Raw genomic sequence first — 25488 nt, forward strand, 5'->3', positions numbered from 1 at the left:
AGTGAACTAAACAGACATAAAGCATACAATTCAATGAAAATGAGACACACTCTAATATGGGAAATTGGGGGTACTGGTAGAGGTGAAATTTTGAAAATAACTATTCTATTTCCAATTATTCAAAAAATTCAGTCTTTATAATAAATAAACGACATTATCTATATGGCATCTCATTTTTAGTAAAGAGAAGGGTTCACTTGCAAATGTAGTCGAAAAAATAATTCATAAAAATGCGCAAATCAATTCTGGTACCTCAATCAAGGGTCTGGAGGCAGAGCTTGGGGTGGAGGCTCAGATAATAGATTAGTAACTTCAATTATACTTCAATGAATGGATTGAATTAAATTTTTTCATCAAACAACATAGTGCGATGAAACTTTTATTAACAGTCTATTACAGCTGGAACATAAAGACAAAAGTCAACTCACACAGAAAAACTAGGATGCCAAATATCTTAGGTAGGGAATTATAATAATAAGGTTTGAATAATTTAAAAAAAAGTTTAGAATTTTGGTAGGAGCTTAGTAGGTTTCCATACTAGCTGCTGATTCAGGTAAACAACTGAAAATCTTTTTGGCGGGGGGGTAGCGGGGAGGGGAGGAAATTCAACCAATAATATTGAAAATTAAAAATTCATTTCAATGACAGAATTCTACGAACCATTCAGAATATTCAAAGAATTAATTCTAGAATACATATTCAAAAATGGCCTATATTTATTTGAAATCACAAATTGGAATAATTGATATCTCCACCTCATAAGCCATGTTCACAGGTTTTTGTTAAAGGTCGGAAATCCCTGGGGAAGAACCAAATTATTTAGGTATGTAAAAACCCACACTTTACTTAGGTGCTAAACCAAAATCAAAATGAAATCCAAGATGAAAATCCCCAGAACTTTTATTACCAGTACTCTGTAAAAGCTGGAACAAAAAGGAGAAATTAGGGTGCTAACTGTCTCAGATTGGAGAATTATAGTAATTGAGTTTTCGAACGCCCATGTTAAAATAGTTTGACATATTGAATTTCACAATTTGACAAGTTTGTCCCTAATACAATTTATTTCTGATATTTGAAAAAGAGAGCTATTAATAAATGCCAAACATTTTATAGGTGCTTTGTAGAGAAGATAAGGAAACCAATGATTTTGAAAATTTGAAATCAAAAATGAAATGCTATACTACCAAACGATTTATCAATTATTTATTCACACAGTTCATTTAAAATCATAATTGACAACTTCTTTGGATTTAAACTCAGTATACCACCAATCTCTTCCGACGTTTGTGCCAGCTTTATCGTCTTGTGGAAATTCTTCTGGGTATTGAACCGGAGCCACCGGGGCAAATCTTGGGAACCTTCCCCCAATGATGATAAGGACGATCAAAGTTCCAGCGAGAGTTAATAAAAACCGTGTGTAATGTCGACGGTCTAACATTAACGGTCTTCGGTCGAGAGCAGAGAACTGATCGTAAACTTCTTGATGAACGTGTATCGGTTCTCCGTAATTACGACGCAACGCTGGTTGATCCCAATCGTAATATGGATCACGTTCGAACGCCGCTTCGTTCGGTAATTTCGGGTAATCCCCATACCCTTCCATTGGGACATAATCCTCAGGTATTAGGTTATATTTCGATGCTCTTTCTGCCCGTTCCCGTGGTGACATCAGTTTTGATTGGTCGATAAATTCAGGCCGACCCCCTTTCTTTAACTGCGTCTTGTCATATCCCTCTGGTGGTACATAATCATATTCCCCTTGTTTTACACGACTAAGATGCAACGTTGCTGTCGACACCCGCCAAATTGGACCAGTGGTTGCATTCAGCTTCACAAGTCTTTGGCCAGCCCTCGCAAACAAAGCCATGACTACTTTTAAAACTATAAATTAACTGATAAAAAAGAAAAAGGCGATTTGTAAAAATGCATAATGAATGGCAATAAAACCTCACAAAAAAACATTAAATGAGACAAAATTGTACCAATAATGCAGTAATGGTTTAAATATTAAAAAATTACACATGCAATCCGCTCATGGTTCGCATACTTCAGGAGCATCCCTAAATGTATAATACAGTGAAATGCTCTTTTTTACTTTTTAAAAGGGGGATTCCGACTCCCCCACCCTGGCTTCAAACCTGAACCTTGATACTTAGAACATATTCTAAAGAGAACTTTTGTGCGAAACATCCAAGATTACTAGCTTTTTGCCGAACCCTCAACTAAAAGTGAAAAGAGTACCGATAGAAGAGTTGCAAGTTTGCTCAAAGCAAAGTCCCTAGTCCTCAACTAAAGGTAAAAGAAGGTAGGAGAAGGATAAGTAGTTAGTCTCGCAGAAACCAAATCATCAGCACTGATAGAAGGGTTGCAAATTTCAAGACTTACTATATAAAATATGACAAATTTCAAATCTTTGATTAATAAGAGCAGACTTATAGCAGTTTGTACAATGAAATGGGAATAATAAATTTGATACAATTCAAGATACGATAAATCAGGACAAATGAACTAAGGCACAAATGTGAAAACAAAGGGCGCTCCCGTAGTATGCTCACCAAGATGGCGGACACCGGAACGTAGTATGTGTACCAGGTTAGGGTTAGGACATAATTTTATCCCAATTTTAGTTCTATTATGAGTTGGGGACTAGCCAAGTGACTCCCGTAGTATTCGTACCTAAAATTATGGCCCAACCCTAACTGCCATCTTGGTTCACATACTACATGATACCAAACAAAGCCCACATAAGGGCAGATACAGTAACCTATGAAAGTTGGGAATAGGCAAGGATGAAACAGATATTTGAATACATTTAGATACCAAAATAGTAATTCTAACACATTTTCAAAATTCATTGGGTTTGATGGTATTAGACAGGGATGTGCAACCTTTAATAAAGAAGGGCCTGATATAAAAAAAATTAAGTGGAATCGTGGGCCACACTTTTATTTAACATTGTTAGTAGTGATAGGCTTGCTAGTAGTTACATGTACAAAACTTTGAAATACTCGCGCATACCAGTCAACTAAATTTAAAACTTGTTTCAAATGCCGCACACCACTCAGAACTGGTACTCTTCAGTAGGCCGCACAATTTTTCCTCGTGGGCAGCATTTGGCCCATGGGCCGCAAGTTGCACACCCCTGCTACAGGAGATAGTAGAAGACCAAAAAGATTTAATATTTGAATACATGTTACCCAAACCACACTAAAAGGCAGCATACAGTAACACACGCAACTTCAATATTGAAGAACCTTTTCGACGGTCGTAAAATATCTTTACACTTGTACTTGCGGAAAGTTATATATAGTTTGGATTACGTACGCGCATGTTTGGCATGGACTTTAGATTCTTATCGTATTTTTGATGATTTGCTGCTTATTTTGCTCGTTATCATTTCCAGCGGAAAGTGTAGAAGTACCAAATAGTCATTTGAAAGATAAAACTATAAAAACATTCGACATTGCAAAGTAAAGGTGTTTCGGTGCTACTTTGGTATGCGATACCAGAGGGTTAATATACGAACTGGTAAACTAAACTTAAAATATCTCAATTTACAAACCTATCACAATCTGACACCATACGACAGCGTTTCTCAAACTGTGTTCTGTGGAACACTGCTGTTTTTTATTATCAATATTACCATATAATTTCTTGGCGTTCCATGAGGCGAGATAAAAAGAGTAGTTCTGGGGCAAAAAAGTTGGAGAAATACTGCCATATAAAATAGTCTCAATGGCCCCAAAATTGAATATTTGAATACATTCATATGCCATAAATCCGAATGCCATAATAAGAAAAATCAGAACAAATATACCAAGGCACCAAGAAGGCACCTGCCTAAACAACTGGAAAATACTGTATATTCTCGCATATTACCCAATTTTAAAATTCAAACAAAAAATTTGCCAAACTAAGGGGGGGTGTATACGTGCATAACTATGATCACACTAAAAATTTGGCTTATACACGCATAACATAATTCTTATAAATTCGCCGTTTTAGAGTTGTTTTTAGAGGGTCAGCTTAAATGTGAGAATATTCGGTACATTCACAATTTTATCCTGTAAATTTAACATATTTTCAATTATCTTCATTCTAAAATTTATAATATTTAGTCCTGTATTATGTAGGGCCAGTCCAGTTATAATGCAATACAAATAACTCAAGGCACCAAGGTAAAAAATAAATAAAAAATTTTAGCAAACGTGAATTTATAAAATGATCCAGTGAATTTAACAGGAAATATTATTAATATCTTAGCTTCATTCACAAATTTATCACATTGGGGTTATACAAGATAGGTCATACCAATAGATGTAGTGAGGGGGGGGGGGGGAGGGGGTCCATACCCCAACCTAATTCAAACCTATTTCACATCATCTCACGAACTCACCCAGAAGAAGAGCAGAAATAGGAAGTTATAACAATGATGGGGCGTATAATGCGCCAGGTGTATGTTGATGTATAAAACTATCATTATCTTAGAGATGATTAATGAACTATTTCGGCGATGTGGCCCAATACTCCAAGTGTATATTGATGAAATACCGGTAAATAAAAAGCAATAAATGAATTCAAGGCAAAAATTACATAATTTATATGATTATTGAAAAAGCTATATGAAATAAAAACTGGCAGATAATCAAAAAAGAAAAAGTGAAAAAATTTCATCATTTTTTGCTGGAAATTGAACTCTTGCTGGTTAGAAATGTAAACAATGAATTTTGGATGTAGTGGTGCATTGTACCAACAGGGGCACTGCAGTAGTATGTGCACCAAGATGGCGCACAACCTGAACCCTAACCTGGTACATATACTATGTTCAGGTTGTGCGCCATCTTGGTGCACATACTACGAGAGCACCCCAAAAGGATAACTCAGGTATAGGCTTTGCAATGCAATAGGATTGGAATCACTCGCTAATATCAGATTAAATTAAATTAAAAACCCATTCAGAATTGGCATTTCTTAGAGGGCCGAACAATTTTTTCTCGCTAGCCGCAGGTTGTACTATCAAAATTTGATTTATTCAAAATCTGGAGCTGGACTTGGAGTTAAAACTTTTAAAGAAACTTTGAAAGCATCATTTTACTAAGCACTTCCAACAGTCTATTACTGGTTTGCTTACCTTAAAATGTTTGTCATCAGATTTGATTTTTTCAGAGTCCAGAACTAAAGGGAAATTGTTTTTAACCCAAAGTCGGTAGTCAAAGTCTAAATTATGCTCAACTCAAATTTGGGAGCCGAAGATAACATTTTTCTAACCTGATCAGATTGTAAATCTCTCCAGACCCCACAGCCTTATAATCGCCTAACTAAGGGCGTGCGTCTACTCCACAGTTTTCAAATCAAAATTGTCTGAAATGAAAATTAAATCTAGCACCAGATAAAAATTCACCCTTTCACAGCGCGGTTATTTCATTATTTAGAAATGCAGAAAAGACTTGATAAAGCAACAAAAACTAAAAATAAAATACTGATTGATACGATTACAGACTTCAAATAAAACTTATTGATTAAAAAAATTCATAAATGGAAGACAGATAAGCAGTGTTCAGTAATCTACTCTGAAATATTACTTTTCATCTGACGGTTATTCATGCCTATCGCTCAGAGCAAATATGAAAGAGAACTCTGTTTGCGAATAGCAATACCTCTAAAGTTTGGTCAGAATTCTATGAATAGCACTAGCATTAAACTCAATATAGCAGGAGCACTTCATAAACTTGAACTACCCCTATTTCAAGCAATTTGATCATCCATATACCAATAAGATCCTTTAAATCAAGGGTGAGCAACAGGCGGCTACGAGCCATACCACGGGCCGCAAAGCCATTTAGTGTTGCCCTCGTCAACACTCATATTATTTCCCCATCAAGCATAAAATCTGAATCTAACAGTTTATGTTTAAAGAGGTAAAAATACGTGTTTTACGATGTTGTCGCTGCCATAAATCTATTTTGCGCCAGGTTACCATTTTACCCATTGCATTTATTACTGTAAGGCTAAGCAATATCCTTTTCATTGTGAGAATATTTTAATCAGTTGTGTACATGTAAAAACTAATTTTTTGTGTGGCCCAGCTGGATGTCTGATGTTAATTATATGGCCCACCGTCAAAAAATGTTGTATACCCGTTTTAAAACAAACCTAATTTGCATTGAATTTCAGAAGCATTTATTCCGTATTTAAACAGAGTGCAAGCTAATCCTCACTCCACTTATTAGTCATTGTTGCGAGCTCAGCTGAGAACGCTCCAATTTTTTTCGTCGCACTTTCGTCAAGTTCCACAATTTTAATATTGCCAGTTGAATCATCGCTGATATCATCAGGTTCAATGTCTTGCTCATCGGATATGTCCCAGGTATTGCCTTTTTTCCCGCCATGTAATTTTGTTCCTAAATTTCTCCTGTGCGCACCGAAAGAGTTGTGAGAGGCGCTGTTTTTTGTCTCAAATGGACACACGTACTCCCCGTTTGAAAATTCACGAGATCCGCTACTCCCCAATCCTTTTAACCTTGAAAGCGGACCGAATGACCTTCGGCCAATTTTGACTTTAGCTGCGATGTTTAACATCGATGAAGCTTCTTTTTGCTTTGAAGCTAGTGAATCCGGTGGTAATAATTCATTGAATTTCGCAATTAGATGGCGTCGTAACAATGATTTCGAAGTCGGAATATGCAGTAACGAAGACAGAATTTCACCACTGAATTGTGGTTCCATTATGATCAGTGAACCATGAACTCCGCTCCCACGTAAATTCGGAGCGTATTCTGCTAAATCAATGGATCTCAACCATTCCATAACACGGTGATTCGTCCATAACGCAACATCTTCTTTTTCTACTGTTTCATCCACCGGGCGGCGTTTGAGTTGCAACGGATCAAATTTAATATTCCGCAGAGTATAAATAGCACGTCTAAAACTCAAAGTATGTAAAAGATTTGTGATCCTCAACCGCTGTAAATCGCCAATCGTTAAATGGTGCAACATCCGACAATCGATACGAGCTTTATGAAAAGCTTCTTTGTATTGTGGGAGCCCAATATCATCCAACCATCTTGCCACAGTCACGTGATCCATGCCGACCCCTTTGATAATCTCCCCGCCAATTTCATCTTCATCTCCCAAAGCTTGCAATGATAACATTAATTTTTTTTTATGTAGGGGATTATGGACCCCCAATTCTTTTTCAATGTCTTGATTTGTAGCTTGGAGTAAAGTCGCCCCACTTTTCACCCAGTTTTTGCAATTTTCGACGTACGCTTCGAGGCCTAAGTCAATTAGCCAATCAGTAACTTCGGTGGTGTTCCATTGGGCGAATGGCGATGTAGTATTCTGCGTCAATTTTGGTTTTGAAGCGCCTAATCGAGGCCCAGCGGTTGCACGAAATCCGCCTCTTGTAAAATTTTGTGGATTTTCAGATACTTTCACATTATTTCGATTTTTTCCAGATTTTCCTCCCCACGATTGTAAAGACGCAGAATCACTTTGTAAGTTCGAAGAATTACTTCTACGAAGTCGAAAACTATTAAAAAATTTCCGAAAGCCGTGCTTTTTACGGTTTTGGAATGGCGATTCATGAGTATTATCGCCATGCCTGAATTCATCCAAATCAAAATTTTGATCTTGTTCAATTTTCGCATCACCCTGCTGCTCAGTAATTGCCAAATTAGGAGAACTGTTCGACTTCCCGTCACTTTTATTATTTGAAATATTTTTTGAAACCGGTGTGGAGGAGTCTTTTAATATTGAATTTAAATGTTCAGATTGGCTTGAACTGCGATGTACATCCTGGGATTCATCAAGAGGCAAAATCTTTTTCCCATGAAGTCGTTCAAGACTAACAGACCTAATTTGTTGATTAGGAGTTGTGACTACGCCTTCCACTAGAGGTCCTGGAGGTTTCTGAGGTGTCGAATCATCAAATTTAGCATGATGACGACCCTCGTTGCCAGGCAACGTGGAAATGGGTGTCGAAGTAGCATTTGGTACTGGCATTTTTAATATCGATGGACGTGGGCCGTCATGCGTATCCTCCCCATTATCTTGCCCAATTCCTTCATCCGGAGATAAAACTTCATTTTCTTGGACTTGATTTATAACACTAGGTGGCGTAATTTTCACCGTTCTTTCTCTTTTTTCCAACTCCCTCTCTTTTTGTCGCAGCTGCTCTCGTAATGAAACTAACTCTCGTTCGCGCTCAGTAGTTGCACGAATTTCTTTTTGCAATAGTTCCTCTGTGGATAAAAGTTTACTCTGCAAATCTTTATTGCCAGAAATAAGCTCTTCCATTTTTTCCATTTGCAGTTCAACTTGATCGGAGAGGACGCTAACTTGTAGCGTTAAACTATCATTTTCGTTACGAAATTTTTGTAAAATTTTCGAATCTGTGTTATCGTTTGTCGAACATTTGAAAAGTCCTTGATAAAAATTTAATGTATCCGTTGGGAGTATCGACAGCAGTTTGCCACTGTCTTCAGGTGATATTTGTTCCGCCTGTATGCTGATGCGTAAATCGTCTAATAACTGTCCGATGCCATGGTAACCGTCCCCGATAAAGCTGTGTGCACTGCTTGTATCACCTGTGCCAGCCCCGATCATACTGTCAAATTGTTGTAAGGCGTCCTCTAACATGTCGCTTGCAGCTCTTTGTGAGTTGGAATCCATTTTTAAAATATTTTTGAAAATAAATAATAATCTAGTAAAATAGGAAGAAATGAATTATTTGAAGATATGGGTGCAAATTCCTAATTCAGTAATTGGAGTGGTTTGAGTTATTCATTCGACTCAAGTTGGAGTGGAGTCAAAAAGTATCCGAGACTCGGACTACGGTACTCAACCCGACTTGAAATTGAACTCGAATGACCTGTAACTTCGGAGTTATTCAGTACGGCACACTGTTCAAATTCCAAGAATTTCCCTCCATTTGGCTCAATAAAACAAACCCACCATGTGTCTCACCAACAAGGGGCGTCTGGCACCACGTCAGATGCTTCATATCGCGCCATGCTTGTCACAATAATAATCTGAATTAATCGCGGCCATCATGTGACCAAACTTGCCTCTTTTGCTAAAAACTCTCGAATGCCACGATAAAATTTTTTTCCTCCGGTAAATCGGATTCTTTTTTCCTGAGGAATTCAATGATGACGTTATTAAATTGCGCTTTTTTGTAGTATTTTGCGCAACTTCATTATACTGTATTAAAACCGATATTGAGGACAACAATGTCCAGACGTCTCCCAAAGGAGGGGTGTCTGATCATCGGTAAAATGGGTTTCTCTGAAACGAGACAATGTCGCTCGATCTGTATAGTGTGCCGTACTGTTATTAGAGACTTATACCGACAACTCCGTAATTCACTGCAGCACTAATCAGCGATTACAGTTTCCTTTACCAAGTAACAAAGCTACTATGCCCCTCTATCCCTTTTTATTATATTAAAGCAGCTCAAGTCTGACATTTCAAGTTACAACAGTCTGCCTTTTGGCAAAACCTTTTAGACCAGGGGTGGCCAACCTATGGCGCATGCGCCAAACGTGGCGCATTGCATGATTAGAGGTGGCGCATTGCATCTTTAACCCTTTTCATGCCAAAATTGTTAATTGCACTCGGTTTCTCCACGCCAAGCCGTTTTTTTGCGATTTACATGGTGACTTTTGATTGTACCTAAAATCTATTCTCTTTACTCCACGTCGCCCACTTACGGCTTGTTGGAATTAGAAACAACAGGCGATTATCGACAGTAGCTTTTGGACGGACTTTATGACATTCATTCTGGAGTTTTAGCAAAAATTAGTAAAATTTACTATTTTCTCCCTACTGAAGTAAAAAGTTCAGAACTTCTGGAAAAATAGAAAATCGTCATTTATCAGCTTGAAACATGGATTTTCCACTGCCCAGACTTCCCAAATATCTCCCAATAACCATTGAACAACCAGTTGAATTGCCAAAGCCTAAAAAATTTATTATAAATCAACCCACAACATGCTGAAAATGACCCCTAAATACCGCCTTTTTTATCCAAACTTCAAATGACCGTTGTCAACAAAAGCGAAGCGTAAAATCGCTTGCTGTGACGCAAGTACTAATCTCGAAGAAGCCTGGAGTAAAATCACGCGACGCTAGGCCAAACAGCTGATTAGCAAAGGCCAATTAGAATCGAGGGTAGAGTACTCTACCCTTGGCCGGGTGGGGGCAGTAACATAAGTAACATAAACCCATTTTTGACTTGAAAACTCATTCATCATTGAAAATTAAATTTGATGAGCTTTCTTCAGTCCCAAGTGCATCTGACATGATCAAGTTCTGGCAATCGTTACCCCGTGAAAATTTTCCAGAACTGAGAAAATTTGCCCAGGGTTTTATATGTCGTTTCGGAACGACATATAGATGTGAACAAACATTTTTCTGCCATGAAACTAATTAAAAGCAAAGCGAGGTCAAGACTTACAGATTTAAATTTGAAGAATGCACTGCTCCTCTCAGTAACAAACTTAACTTCAAGAATAAAAAAACTTCGAAAGTAAAACAGCAGCAAAAGTCTCATAAAGGCGGTACTTAAATAAAATTGATCAGTTTTATTTATTATACTTCCTTGCTTAATTTCTATTCATGTGAAGTTGTAAATTGTGAAAACTACATATACGTGTGTATATATGTGTGTGTATTATAAATTTATATAATTTCAACAAGAAGCGGACTTTAGGCGTGGGAATACAAGAGATTTACGGCGCATCTGAAACATTATGTTTAAAACGTGGCGCATGGTATGTGAAAGGTTGGCCACCCCTGTTTTAGACTATGATCTAACGAAAGCTCATAAATATACTTGATATTTCGTGGAAAGAGATTATGTTATTTTTATCAAAAACAAACAGTCATCAATACGAGAAAAATACATAACACAAATAAAATTGCTTTGGTATTGACGGGAGGGAGTGATACGACCATGAGGTCAACTCCTACCCTATTTGCTGATGTGATTGTATAAAGGCGATTGCCCGAAATATCAGAATGGCATCTTTACCAACAAAAACGAACTCAATAACGCCAGCGATCTCTCTCATACCGAGATCGTTACATGAGAAAAATAGATTTCGGGTGATCGTCTGCGCCTTGTGAACATGGCCCAATATTTTTGTCTATAAAATAGTACTGTAGTAAATTAAAATTATTTGGGGTCTCGTGTAGTTTTGTACCTAAAGTACTTCTAGTGGTTGTAGCATAAGAATTTTTGCTCATGTCAATCCTAAACCCCAAGTGAATACGCCATTCAAAAATTATGTCACTATGACGTCATAGAGCTTGCCAAAGTACCGGTACACCCACAATCGCCCGAAATGGCATCTGCGTCTACGATAAAGAGACCATTGATGGCAACGATCTCTCTCATATCGCTGTGGCGAGAAAAATAGCTTGTTCAATTTCGGGTGATCGCCTGCCCGTCACGTCACTGTGACATCATAATGATGTTATTTTTGGATGACGCAGTCAGATGGGGGTTAGTATCGACATAAACAAAAATTGTTATGCTAAGCCCATTAGAAGTACCGGTACTTTATCGGTTTATGTACGAAACTACACGAGACCCAATTATTTGTACCGGTATGTGAATTCCAATTTTGAAACTTCAGAACTTAGGTAGGTTTTGTTCGCTCTCCTGATTTCATAATCAGTTTTTATTTAATTGTTTTCATCAATTACCAGTTTTTTATCTTTGTTATGATGACTATGTAGTTGAAATAAAATTATACCGTACTGGTACCTCCGATACTTGTACAGACTTACCTATATTCCTGTACTGGTACCGGTACCCTCCAAGTTATAACAGTTGTACCAGCCACCGGGGTACGTTACCGTAGGCGAACAACTCGCCCCCCTACGGTACTTTTTTTTTGCAAAATTCAAATCCATTGCCAAATTGGATTTATAAAAATGATACTCACTCCCCTCGCGTCCGTACCGGTACCGGTACACTCTACATACCTACTGTACCTAAAACCGCGGCATTAAAAGCAGAGCATTTTCATACCGGTACTGCTTTACCGAATGTACTTTGGGCCTAATATGGAGTTTTACCTTCCCCCGGCAAGAATAAAATTGTCCTTGTCAAAGAAATGACTCAGTTTTAACACTTTATTATCTCAGTGAACCGAGCGACGGAGCGTAACGGGCAGCAGTTTTACCATCTGGTTGGAATGACAATATTCTGTTCTAATACGCTTCGATGCTTTATTGCTCTCGCAGTTCCGATGACGCATCTGTTCAGAACACCAGATAGTGATTGGAGTAAAAAAAAAAATCAATTTTTTGATTATGAAATTTCTCTTTTTAATGGACCTTTCCCCGAGAATCGACTTCCTTGTTTATTTCGCGACATTGGCCAATCGGCAAGATGCAAAAAGTGACGTAACAATGTTTCCTTTTGCATCCGCTCAGACACTTTTCTTACTCAGACAGATTTTCAAGCGTGGTCATAAACATTACCTCATTTTCGCATTTTTGAACTCTATTTGATAGTTTTCAGTTGTGTTTCGGAGACCTAAATATAAATCAGATAACTCAATGACCACCCTGTCTTCCTAGGAGTTTTAATTTGATTGCAGCAATAACAAATTAGTGTGAAAATAGCTGTGATAGACTAGGCTAAAATTTTCTTAAAATAGCCCCGGAAATTTTGCAATGGTAAAGTATAGGAAAATAATAATATCCGCCAGATGGCAGCATCAAGCGATAAAAATTAGACAGCTTATTGCTGAAAGTCAGCTGATCGCGCCGTTTAATCACAATCTCGACTCCTAACTTAAATCGTGAGAAAATAAAATATCAATCCGACCTTCGGGCTAGGATTTTCTGAGATTATGAATATTATGTTTACAAATCACAACATATCGATTCTGATTTCTGACTGTAATTTTAACGGTATTGCAAATATACCGGTCCCATTACATTTGAACCCACGTACATTTGAAGCCATGACAATTGCACCTGTATGCGATTGCACCTATGGAATTTTTTTTTGTTTCACGGATAGTTAAACCCATACTAACCCTAACCCATGGGTTTTAGCACCCGCATATAGATTGAACCAGTGGATATACGCATGGGTTCAAATGTACGGTCACCCATTTGAACCCACGTACATTTGAACCCATGACAATTGCACCTGTATGCTATTGCACCTATGGAATTTTTTTTGTTTTTCGGATAGTTGAACCCATACTAACCCTAACCCATGGGTTTTAGCACCCGCATATAGATTGAACCCGTGGATATACACATGGGTTCAAATGTGCGTGGGTTCAAATATACGGTCACCAAATATACCATATGGAAGTTATGAAAAAAATACTTGGAAAAAAATGGTAATTGATGTACATATAATCAATATCCCCACTAAATGTCTCTACTTCTTCAATTGCGTATGCACAGCATATCCTTACTGTATTGACAACGTGCAACATAAAAAAATTTACTCCAACTGGGTAGGATTTACATATTTATCCCGGGGAGTGGAATGACTGCGTAAACTTATGGCGAACCACGACCTCTCATCAGGTTACCAGTCCTAACCATTGTCAGCAAATAAAATTTTGACTAGAAACTGAGCTTTTCGCTCCAGGTTGAAGAGAATTTCAACTTCGATCCCCAATAAATGGAATATTTGATAACAAGAATTTGTGTGCACACCTTGTTAACTTGATGCTTTTTGGGTTTCGACATTAATAGACATGGCTAAAACTCCAGTTCAACTCTTGAATTTTGAAAAAAAAATGACTCTGACCCAAACGATGTCTCTCTCCCAAATGATAATATGACTAGCAGCTCCATAGCCCAGATGTTCATATTGCTCAGTTTCATATCATGGTTTATTTTATCGGGCACTCCCACTGTTTTTGGTAGTTGGGCACGTACTTGTATGTTTGCTTTCCATGATTATTCAATTATGCTCGCCTTCCAGGTATCTCCGCATTTTGTTTGTTCTATTTATTTCCCCACTAAAATGGAGGAGTATATTACCCAGTAATAATCAATTCCGAGACATATTTCTTTATAATTATATATTTATTACATAAGAATAATTTTCAGTGGCAGAAACATATATATTACAGAGCATAGCACATTGAGACAATAAAAACTTGATAGAAAAATTATATCGCATAATTACTTGAACAGGTATCAGTATTTTAAGGCTGCACTGCATCATACAATAACATGTTAATGCTTCAATTATGAAATTGGGGCAATACTAGAAAAAGTACGGAGGCCCAAACCGAACAGTTTACCATTCTGAAATGAATATGTTCTAAATTCAACTGATAAACTTGTGATAACTTTGTGAATTCATAAATTTTTATTTGATAATCCAGAATTGTTGCAATAAATCAAAGTTATTTCGATGTTCGAATTTCTTATTTTTCTCTGACCACCAAAATTATAAAATCTCAAAAAAAATATTTCCATTTTCTTTAAAATGAAATATAATTCACTACATCAGATATAGCATTCAAATACTCATTTAATTATGACTTTAAATACCAAATTGTCAAATGAGTATTTCTTGAAATATAAAATTAATTATATCAACTATTTGCCCCCCCAATTTCGAATGACTTGACCCCACTGCTCTCGTATATAATCCCATATAACAAACAACAAAAACAGAAATAAGCAAATCAAAACCCACTACAAGATTGTGTAGAAAGAGCTCAAGGTAAAGCATATATACAGCAGCAATCAAAAGGATTTGTGCTTCACTCATTCACTATTGAACTGACAGAATAAGAGTCCTCAATTTAGGGAGAGTCCTATTCTGACAGTTCACGCATGGAAGCACACTACAAGAATTCAAAATTTTGGACTGTTCTAAACAGTCTAAGACAGGGCTACTCAACAAGCAGCGGTCCGAATTCTGACCTTTTGAGTATTTGATTCGGACCGCACCAAATTCTTCATTTTGGATTATTCGCCTCACTTTGGATATGTGAAGGTTTTCGTTTATTGAATGACTTTTATAGTTTTGAAGGTCATTTTATAATTTGCATCTGACTATATATGCAAAAGAACCATAAACAATGCGCTAATTAGCGAATAATCATTAGCCAGTCGAGGAAGTGTGCTTTCAAGGATTTCAAAATATGATTTCTGAAAAAACGAACCTCACTAATTTTAAAGTTTTGTATGGGATCTTTGGTAAAAGTAGTTGAGTAGCCCTGGTCTAGGCGACATGGAATTAAAAAAAGCAATATTTTAGACTGTAAAATCATAGCATAGAGTATTAAATTAAGCAGTGGATCTTAAAGAATATTGAATTATAAGGGCTTCCCAAATGGTTAAACGTTTCTGGAAACCTAGATTTAACAATTCAAGACACAGAAAAAATAATCTGAATACAAAAATGTTTTACAATTAACAATAATCTCAAATACACTATTCTTCTTTGTTTTAGGTACAGAGTATAGATACTTGAGTGAATTATAATTTCAAAAAAAAAAGGTTTTTAAAAAGAAAAACAATTGTTTTAAATATCCGAATCCCCAGAATAGACATTTTGCCAAAAATAATTAAAATTTTAAATTATTTGATTCCCCCCTGGGCCATGGTACCAGGTATATGGCCATACTTGAGAAATAAATAATTCTAAAATATCAGGAAGTATTCGTACTAAGTATAGAGTCAATACTTTTAAAATGGAGAAAAGTTTCGGAAAACTCTTTACAAAGGAAATAATATGGATATAGGGGAAAAACATTGTTAATTTTAATCCAAATTAGATTTAAAAATACATTTTAATAACTTCCAAATACACCACAAATTATATTTGAAAAGATTCCAAAAACATTTAGTGGTGGAATCCAAAATAATCTTGTAGCAATCAAAGGCGTCGAAAACAAAATGAATATCAAAATTGATTCGAAATTTAATATTTGTCAATGTCTTCAAAAGACTGGTGTGCGAAAATGACTTTGGTAAGTGACATGAGTTTAAGTTTGGCAACTTGCTTTGAAATACTTTGGCGAATGTCTTTCCTAACTATGATTGAATACAAGCTTAAAGTGTGCCTATATTATCTTTGTAATATTTTCGAATGGAAATTTTTTCAGACTTTACAATTTGATGAGATTGACTATTATTTACGAAGATCCACAATAATTTTATAAAAACAAACACAAAAACTAACAATAAATGTTTCGCATGTAAATCAAAATTACATTTGCTGCTTTGTATTTAAAAAATATTCAGTCTGGAATAACTAAACGGATAGCTCACAGAGCCCCTGGGTTTCTCTCACAGAGTCCTAGTGCTCCGAATGGAGCATTTTAAGAACCTATTCCCGACACCAGGGGTGGGCAACCCCTGGCACACGAGCTTATTTATTCGGCACGTGAGTGAAGCCTCAAAAACGAGATTATTCTCCTTCACAAGAATTTTAAGACTCTTATCTGATGAAACTCTGTGTCCATTTATTCATTATTGTTTGTTAACAATCCGATATTTATTCAAACTCTTTTAGTCCTTTCATGACACATGGATACAAAAAAAAAAAAATTATGACGTCACAACTGAGTGAGATCTCGACAATTTTGGTCGACATGCAGAAGAATTTTGTCATTAAATTGAGTAGATTTTGGCATGTGAGCCGAAAAAAGGTTGCCCACGCCTGCCCCACACATGTCCAGCTGGTGTCAAAGGAATGATTGGACAAAATAGTTTTATAAATTGCGTTCTTATTTATTATTTGATATACATTGAGTACTATGTGTTCTTCTACACAGCAACCAAATTCAATACTAATTATACAATACTTGGAAAAAATTCCAAAATTTGTCTGGAGCAAATTGAAGTGGATAAAAGTGTAATTATCATCTTAGTGTGCCAATTATATTTCGATCAATAAACTGGCAGCCATTAACACCTGGATTAGTTTTCTCTGAGCTGTTGAGTTGCTCATGTCAGTGCCAGACACATTTTCTTGTACAAAAAGGAAACATTCTATACGAAAACAATAATTACCATTTCTGAATTATTGAAATGGATTTTTCTCTAATAATGTTAATTTCATATGAATTTATCCCTTGGATGATTTAGAATATATTCCATATTGGCAAATATTATTTCAAAATGTAATCGAGATAGGTTTATTTATAAATTGCAGATGTATATACGAATACTGATACTAAATATTTGTGTAATTTGAGCGCTGTAATTTGACTGAAATAGATATTTTATTTAGGTTTAATGACATAAATAACAATATTGATTACCATTCATGTGTAAAGGTTTCGACACAGTTTAAATTCTCTTTAAATGTCTATTTATAAATATCAGGACCAATTTACCAGCAGACAAATGCAGACATATTAATCAAAATTTTAAAATGGTGTTAAAGTCATTTGCACATAAATGTGTCCTAAATGCAATATACGGTACTCAATGAAGTTATTCGTAAGTCAGCTTTGGGTCAATCGCGACAAAACTCTGAATAATATGCCGACTTGAGTCATAGATGATTTCATAAACAACAATGACAATTCTATGTAAATAGTATCCCGGCAGTGGCCTACCAATATAATGAGACCGAGGTATGAAATAGGACAAATTAAGTTGGCACTCTTCTTTTTGAAATAATTTATAGGCTGATGGGAAGCTGTGACATTAAAGTTTGACTATTATTTGCTTTCAGGGGTGGGAATTCAATTTCACAACTTGAATTGTGACTGAGGTATAAAAAAAGCCCATAATTTTAAATGCCAGATTGTGCTGGCACACTTCTTTTTGATATAATTCAAAGACTTAAGCTGTGACATTAAAGTTTGACAGTTATTTGCTTTCTGGGTTGGGTGTGATGGATTTAATTCCCTTACTATATAAATGACAAACTATAAATTGAGTTGATATATGGTGAACCATTTTACCTTAAATCTGAACAGTTAAATTTGGACTTTGATGTTTTAAATTTGCCACCTTCACAATAAAATTACGCAAAGTGTCACAAAACATTCAAATCAGAAAATAGGCTTCGAAAGAATTCTGATCAATTATTCTAAAAGGATATATCTACAGGAAAGTAAGAATACACGCTATATGAGGCACATGTGGCAGACCATTTTATATTTGTATGAGATTTTGCATTTGGAATATGATAAGATTGGCTAATTTTGACCTTAACGATAATTTCCCTCCAAAAGACAGAAATCTTATCACAAGATGATTATATTCAAACGAAATTCCTTGAACAAAAAGTCAGCAAATATTAACGCCTATGTGGTCATAAAACCTTCCGCAAATTAACCTTAATTAACGATAATTTCCCTCCAGAAAATGTAAAACTTCCCACTAAATCCCTCAGACAAAAATTTGTGCAATCAGCAAAAAATAACGTCTATGAGGTCATAAAACTATTATATTAGCATGGTTGATTTACTACATAGGGCATTTTAACTTTGATATGGCTCGTTGAGAAAATACAATGCGTATGTTACACTACATCTGTTACGTACGTTGAATAATGGCTTGATATTTTCACAGTTACAGCTAGAGTTTTTTCCAACCGGCAAATATCAAACATACACAAATCATGAGAAGTAAGTTCAAACACAATATTATTGTTAACGAAGGGCTGATGCCGAAATAAAAATCGTTAATCGGGTAGCAATTCATCTCTGACTTATAAAATTACAAATTATACCCTATTTAAATCCGTTTAACTATTATAATCTCAAGAATAATGGCAATTTTCAGGGTGTTCATAAAGCCTTGATATAATTTCAAAATTTTGTGATGAAGTCGCAATATTTTTAAATTGGAATTTGAAGACTTTATGAACACGGTAGTTTAAACTATCTCCGAACTATTAGGGCTTTCCAAGCGAACCGTATATTCAAAATCGAAGGCAGGTAATTTGCGAATCAGTGAAATGAAGTCCAAATAAAGGTAGTATTTCAGTTGTGATTCCACATATGTTATCACAATATCAAGGGGGGGTTTTATCGTAAAATTGAGACAGATTTAAGATTGCGCAATATTATTCGATTCGAATAAAAAAAGATTCGATTTTGGACAGCCATACTATCTATATTACTTGATAACAGAAGATAAAATTATTAAAATATCATCAAATACACTACAGTAGATCTCAAATAGCAAAAATAACTTGATATCAGATGATCACATATGATATCAGAAAATAATAATTTACAGAGAGGCCAGAGGCGTGTGTAGTATAATAACAAAAACATGGATATAATTTGCAGGCTCAATGTCATAAAAATGTGACAGTGCAGTTTTTGATTTTCAAACCTTTGTAATTTTCATCGAAATACTTTCAATAATGCATCAAACCCAGTTGACTACCATAAATGGGGTGAAAATTAACGGAAGGATAGTCGCGACGCGAGGAAGTGGATCTCCCACAAGATACAGATATAATTTAAATGTTATGAATATACACAAGCTTTAACAGTATAAGTATAAGTATAAGTTTATTTCGACTCCAGATAAGTGATAAGTAACAATTGATGGCGTCTAGAGCACAAATGCCTTAAAACAAGTTCCGCGGGCCATAATAAATCGCTACATGTGCTGTAAGTGACACACATGCCGCGGTTTGGGTTTGGTACACAAACTACGAGAGTAACTATTGTTTCCTCATCTAACAGCCCTTGTAGTAATGCTACAATGATAAAAGCTTCAGTTATTTGACTGAAATAAGAGAATAGAAAGAGTTAGATAGATTACTTTAGATATTATAAGTTGAATAATAACATAAGAGGCTTCAAATAAAATAAAAAAACAGGAAAGAATCGAAGTATGGTCTTAAAGGGACGTGTGTACAGTCAAAATTACCTGAACGACCTCATTTATATATGAAAATTGGGCTTCCATACAGACAGCAGGTTTGAAATAGGAATGGAGATATAATACCAATTGCATTTCGAATGGCCTGCTTTGTAGAGAACTATCGGCCTGCTATACAGACAGCAGGTAATATTAATAAAGGAACTAATGTAGGGGTCAGCAACCTTTTGTCGTTCGTGGGCTAAAATTAGGGGTTGCAAGTCTTCGGCAGGCCGCACATATTTCTATCAATATTTCTATAATTCTATCTCAAAAAATTTCATTTGAATATTTAGGGCACCATTAAACTCTTTGCACTTAGCATCAACTTTTCTGCGTTTTGTTGTCATTTGTCTAATTATAATTAATTTATAGGCTCATTAAACAAATAATTGTGAATTATATACTTGTTAGGTAATAATATAATTTAGTCTACACTGGTCACACAATAAATTCTGTTACGTGAAAATATATTCGACAAAACAGCTGTTTTGTTACTATAATTCAGTGATGCACCGCGGGCCGGATTATATTACTCGCCGGACCCGGGGGCCGTAGGTTGCCGGCCCCTGGACTAATGTATGGTTTCAATTGCAATTTCACTCAGTAGAAAGCTATTGGGAAACCATGTAGACAGCAGTTTAGGAATATGGAATGGATATAATGGTCCCATTTTAATGGTCTCCACCTTAAAGGACTGACATAATGCAACATAAATATTATACTACACCAAAACCAGTAAGATTCTGTTCCCTTTAAAAAACATAAAATATCAGTGGATTGCTATCATGGCCTCCGTTTAGAGCAGGGGTTCTCAACCTGGGGTTCACGAGAAGATTTCCAGGGGTACTTGGATGACAGTTGAGTTTTCGTGTGTTTTTTTTTTTTTAATATCCTTCAACAAAGAAAGTAACTACAAGAGAAAAAATATGCCAATTGACTCAGCGTACATTAACCCTGATCTTGTTGTGATTGTGACGCAACAATGTGAAATGCATGGCTTGGCAGTCGTTGCAGCAAATTGCTAGTCAATATATCACAATTTAGTTTGGTGTCTGATTACTGAGGGGGGGGGCGCGTTGATTGTTTCGTGACTCGGGGGGGTACTTAACAGAGAAAAGGTTGAGAACCCCTGGTTTAGAGTAAAACACTTGACAAATAAACCAAAATAACATTACATAATCGGCATCATAAAACAACACAATATTTTAACTTAAAGGCACAAGTGGGGGTTCTATGGGCAGGACATTTTCAAAATTCTCTTGATATTTCAATATTGTTTCATCTAAAAATCTATAGTCGTAAAATAATTGCTACAGACGGAATATAATGGAGATATGAAAAAAAAAACAGAATGCCTTATGAATTCGTATCCGTATACAGCGTAATCCCCTCTTTCCAAAAAAAAAACGGGGCTCCCGAAGTATGCGAACCAAGATGGCGGACATCGGAATGTAATATGTGTACTAGGTTAGGGTTAGGCCATAATTTTAGCTATAAATACTACGGGAGGCTCTTGGCTAGTCTTCGAACTGATAATAGGACTAAAATAAGGAAAATTGGAAAAAAATTATCGCCTAACCCTAACCTGTTACCCATGTTACGTTCCGATGTCCGCCATCTTGGTTCGCATACTTCGGGAGCACCAAAAAAACAATATAAATATTGCAATTACTTCCGCAAAAAGAAAGCCAATTTATTTGAAACTGCTGTTCGTGTATGATTACACCCCAAAAGTTTCAGCAACCTGGGATGCTTTGCATAAAATTTATGTTTTCTATAAGATAAATGACCTGTTTTTTTTTTTTTTGCGGGGGAGGGGGTTAGTCTGTATAACGCAAGAATGATGTCGAAAGAGTGAAGATGATCATTCTACGTGATTTAGGAATCCTGCTGTAAACTAACACAAATTTTTTAGTTGGACTATGTTTGTCTGATGAAGTCTGACCTCGGTAAGACGAAATGTTACAGAAATATATTTGTGTTAGCAAAAAGCAAGACTCTTCAATCAATCGCTTAAATTACCTATATTTTAACATTCCGAAAATTCTAAATATATATCGAAAAAAGCACCGTTTATTGATATTCAAGAGTTGTTTCAGTTATTACAGTAAACTTTGTGTTAGTAAAAATGTTCTGTAACTTACCAAGACTGAGAAATAATCTTTCAATTCTAGAAAAATCCCAAATTTGAATAAGACATAACGAGAGCATAATTAAAATATTATTGGTATATATATATATATAAAGTTTATTGTTGTATTGAAAAATCTGACCACCAGAGGCATTATACAGTTTTAGGGGCAAAAATAACGTCCTCCTCACCCTCGGAAGAAGACTCATCGTGGTAGACTTCTTGATAAACTCTGTCTTTATCAGCGAGCATAGAGTTTGACTCTGGTATAGGGACCTGATCGCTGTACTCATCTAAAGTTTTATTTATACGATGAAAACCTTGGTCTACTTTCGTGTAATCGTGTCTTTGGTAGTTTAATCTAACGACAAAGAATATACAGATTGCCATCGCGATTATTGCAACTCCTACAGTGATAATCAGCACCTTCGATATTCCGAATATGTAACCCTGGTCTTTAGTTGACCACACGATGCCGCCAACGCTTATTTCCATGCTCCCATTTTGGGGAGGATTTGGATTTTCGTTTGGTAAAATTGGGGTTTCCCCTTCTTTAAGAAGAGTGAAATTTTGTACCACAGCGTAATCAGATGTCACTTTCACGTCAAAACTTCTTGCAATATATCCATCTTTAGAAGCGGTTAATTTGTAATCTCCTGGCACTAGGAGGCGCCAAAAATCACCATCCTTAGCTGTTGTGACGTTATGTTTAATTCCATGAACTAAAATTACAGCGTTTGAAATCGGCACCCCCTTTGTGTCAAAAACGAATCCAGTCACCCCCTTGTGGACCTCGTCCATAAAATCAACAAGTGCGTTCCTATTGTCCTTCCAATAAGTTTCCAAATCTTTGTGCCAAGGGTATTTCATGCATCCTAATTCGAGAGTAATCTCAAAGCAATTCGTATTCACGTAATTCCAGTCTTGCATTCCGCCAGCGACCGAGTACCAATCCGCACCATTCGTGATTCCTTCGTCAAAAGTTTCCCCGGGAAATAAATCAACGCATGGTTTACCATTATGCATGGTTCGGTGCGCTTGCGAGTAAACTTTCGCAAGATGGATAAAGATATTGTCATCGGGGGACTTGCTGTAACCATGGTCTCCTCTTCGTTGGCCCCTATTTGGTAAATCGTCATACGGATAATTTGCTACAAGGGATCCTCCATGTAAATTAGCCGAAAGGACAAATGGGTACGATTTGAGCCATTTCATGATAGCTACAGTTTCAACTTCTGGGTCACGGATTCTGTTTGGATAATATTGATCTGGAAAATTACGATTCAGGTCGACTTTATTTGCGTTTTCACGGCCTTTTGTGCCCTCTATATCGCCCTCTTGTGCAATTTCAAACCCATCGGGGTTCATCGTAGGCATGATATGAATTCGCGTGTTGTCGACAATATCAGTCACCTTTTTATCATCACCATATCCATAACATAAATACGTTATCAAATTCAATAAAATCTCGCGACCTACGACCTCATTTCCGTGCATGTTTCCTATATATTTGAACTCTGGTTCCCCGGGTTCATGAACCCCAGGATTGTCAGAAATTTCTAAAACCCAAAGCTCTCTTCCTTGCACAGACTCCCCAATACTGTAAAGTCTTGTAATCGAAGGAAACAGTTGCGAATAAATTGTTAAAAATTTTGTCAGCGCTTCGTGGTCGTGATATTGGAACTCCAGTTGTGATTCTATGTTTCCAACTATATCGACAATTTCGTTCAGTTTGCTTTCCTCGTTAACTGGTTCCGTGGTGGCCGAACTAGGTGTGCTTATGTCTGGTGAAACAACGATCGTTTTTGTTTTTCCTTCATTATAGAGATCAGTATCTTCGTCGAGGGATACTGATATCATCTCTTCACCACTAGACGTAGTAGGGAGCACTTCAGAATTTTCTTCAAATGATGAATTCTCTTTATAGAGAGAAACGTTCATTCTACTTGGCGTTCCTTGTACCACAATCATAGGTATCGGTTCCGAGCTTTTATATCCTTCACGATGAAATTTTAAATCGTAAAAACCAGGGATAAGAAGGCGCCAAAAATCTCCATGTTCCGCTGTTGTTATGTTTTTCTCAATGCCTACAACTTCAACAATGACATTTTGTAGCTTTTCTCCTGTTTCACCATCAATTACGAACCCCCAAATACCGGATTTTATAAGCTCCACAAAACTTAGAAGAGCTTCTTTATTTTTCCCCCACTCCCGTTGCAACTCAGAGGCCATCGGATATTTACAGCATGTCAATTCCAATGTAATTTCAAAACAATTTCCTTGTAAGTAATTGAAATCTTCCATACCGCCTGGAACGTCATACCATTTAGCACCATTAGTAATGCCATTCTCAAACTGATCTGTCCCGCATTTTTGTCCAGGTTTACTCATTGTTAAATGTTTATCGGCGTAAGTACGCGCCATGTATCGGAAAAATATATCATCAGGAGCTTGGCTTTCATGTCTATAAGAATGATCTGCAGAGTCATCAAATGGGTAACTCGCTACTTCGCTACCAGCGTGAAAATTTGCTGAAAGCACGAAAAAGTTTTTCAGTATCCAATCAATCATTGCTGTCGTTTCGGGTTGGCGGCTTTGTTTCCGTTTTTTTGCACCAACTGGGGTGTCAAATTGATCTGGAAAATTGCGATTTAAATCAGCGGAATTTGCGTTCTCTCGTCCCTTATACCTCGACGTGCATGAACCTTCAATTGCCAACTCAAACCCATCAGGATTCAAAGAAGGCATGATGAATAGTCTTACATTATCCACAATATATTTCGTCCTGTCATCTGTTTCGTATTTCCCAAGTAGATGTTGGGCGAGATAGATCAAAATTTCCCTACCGATGGTTTCGTCGCCATGCATATTTCCCACTAACTTGACCTTTGGCCTTCCTGGGCTTTCTTGTACAACATTTTTAGAAATTTCTATGTACATTAGTTCACGTTTTTGTACTGATTGACCGATAGATCCTGTTCGCGCAAGATCAGGAAACTGATTCTGTAAGCCATCAAGTGTGGCGACTAAGTAATCATAATGATGATATTTATTAAAGTCATGAGTGGTGAAATCATCAATTGAATCGCGTTTTGTGATACTCGTACAGGCCGCTAATCCAATGAAAGAAAATACCATCCAAAATGTAAATCCTCCATATAAATCCATATTAAAATGGTTTGCTTATTATTGTATTTTATACTTATAACATAATTACAGATATTGTGTGAATACAGCTAAAATGAAAAATATTAACTGAAAAAATTAGTAGGAAAATAAACTGATGTTCTATTTATCAACAGAGAAAACAAATAAACTACTCGAGTAAACAGTAAGTTCTCTAATTTCAAGATGACCCCACACAGATATCTCTGAAGCGAGGGTGTCTGGCACTGGTCAGTTTGTGTCATGCTTGTCTCAATAATAATCTACCGTAAATTAATCGCAACTGTCACATGACTAAACTTGCGATTTTTGCTGAAAACTCTTAAATGCTACGGTAACTTTTT

General features: G+C 36.3%; 3 protein-coding genes across 3 annotated transcripts; all 3 read right to left on the reverse strand.

The window, feature by feature from the left end:
• Positions 1 to 6: 6 nt before the first annotated feature.
• On the reverse strand, positions 7 to 1889 carry LOC120340840 (NADH dehydrogenase [ubiquinone] 1 beta subcomplex subunit 8, mitochondrial-like). The gene has a single exon (XM_039409218.2). The coding sequence runs from the start codon at positions 1865 to 1867 to the stop codon at positions 1217 to 1219; it is 651 nt and encodes a 216-aa protein (XP_039265152.2). The 5' UTR covers positions 1868 to 1889; the 3' UTR covers positions 7 to 1216.
• Positions 1890 to 4362: 2473 nt separating this feature from the next.
• On the reverse strand, positions 4363 to 8691 carry LOC120327096 (liprin-beta-1-like). The gene has a single exon (XM_039393530.2). It carries the CDS (start codon positions 8671 to 8673, stop codon positions 6208 to 6210), a length of 2466 nt encoding a protein of 821 aa, XP_039249464.2. The 5' UTR covers positions 8674 to 8691; the 3' UTR covers positions 4363 to 6207.
• A 5363-nt stretch (positions 8692 to 14054) lies between these two features.
• Positions 14055 to 25226, reverse strand: LOC120331015 (carboxypeptidase D-like). Its single transcript, XM_039398067.2, has one exon. The coding sequence runs from the start codon at positions 25145 to 25147 to the stop codon at positions 22133 to 22135; it is 3015 nt and encodes a 1004-aa protein (XP_039254001.2). The 5' UTR covers positions 25148 to 25226; the 3' UTR covers positions 14055 to 22132.
• Positions 25227 to 25488: the final 262 nt, after the last annotated feature.

The sequence above is a fragment of the Styela clava genome, chromosome 14, assembly GCF_964204865.1.
Source record: "Styela clava chromosome 14, kaStyClav1.hap1.2, whole genome shotgun sequence".
NCBI classification, from domain to species: domain Eukaryota; kingdom Metazoa; phylum Chordata; class Ascidiacea; order Stolidobranchia; family Styelidae; genus Styela; species Styela clava.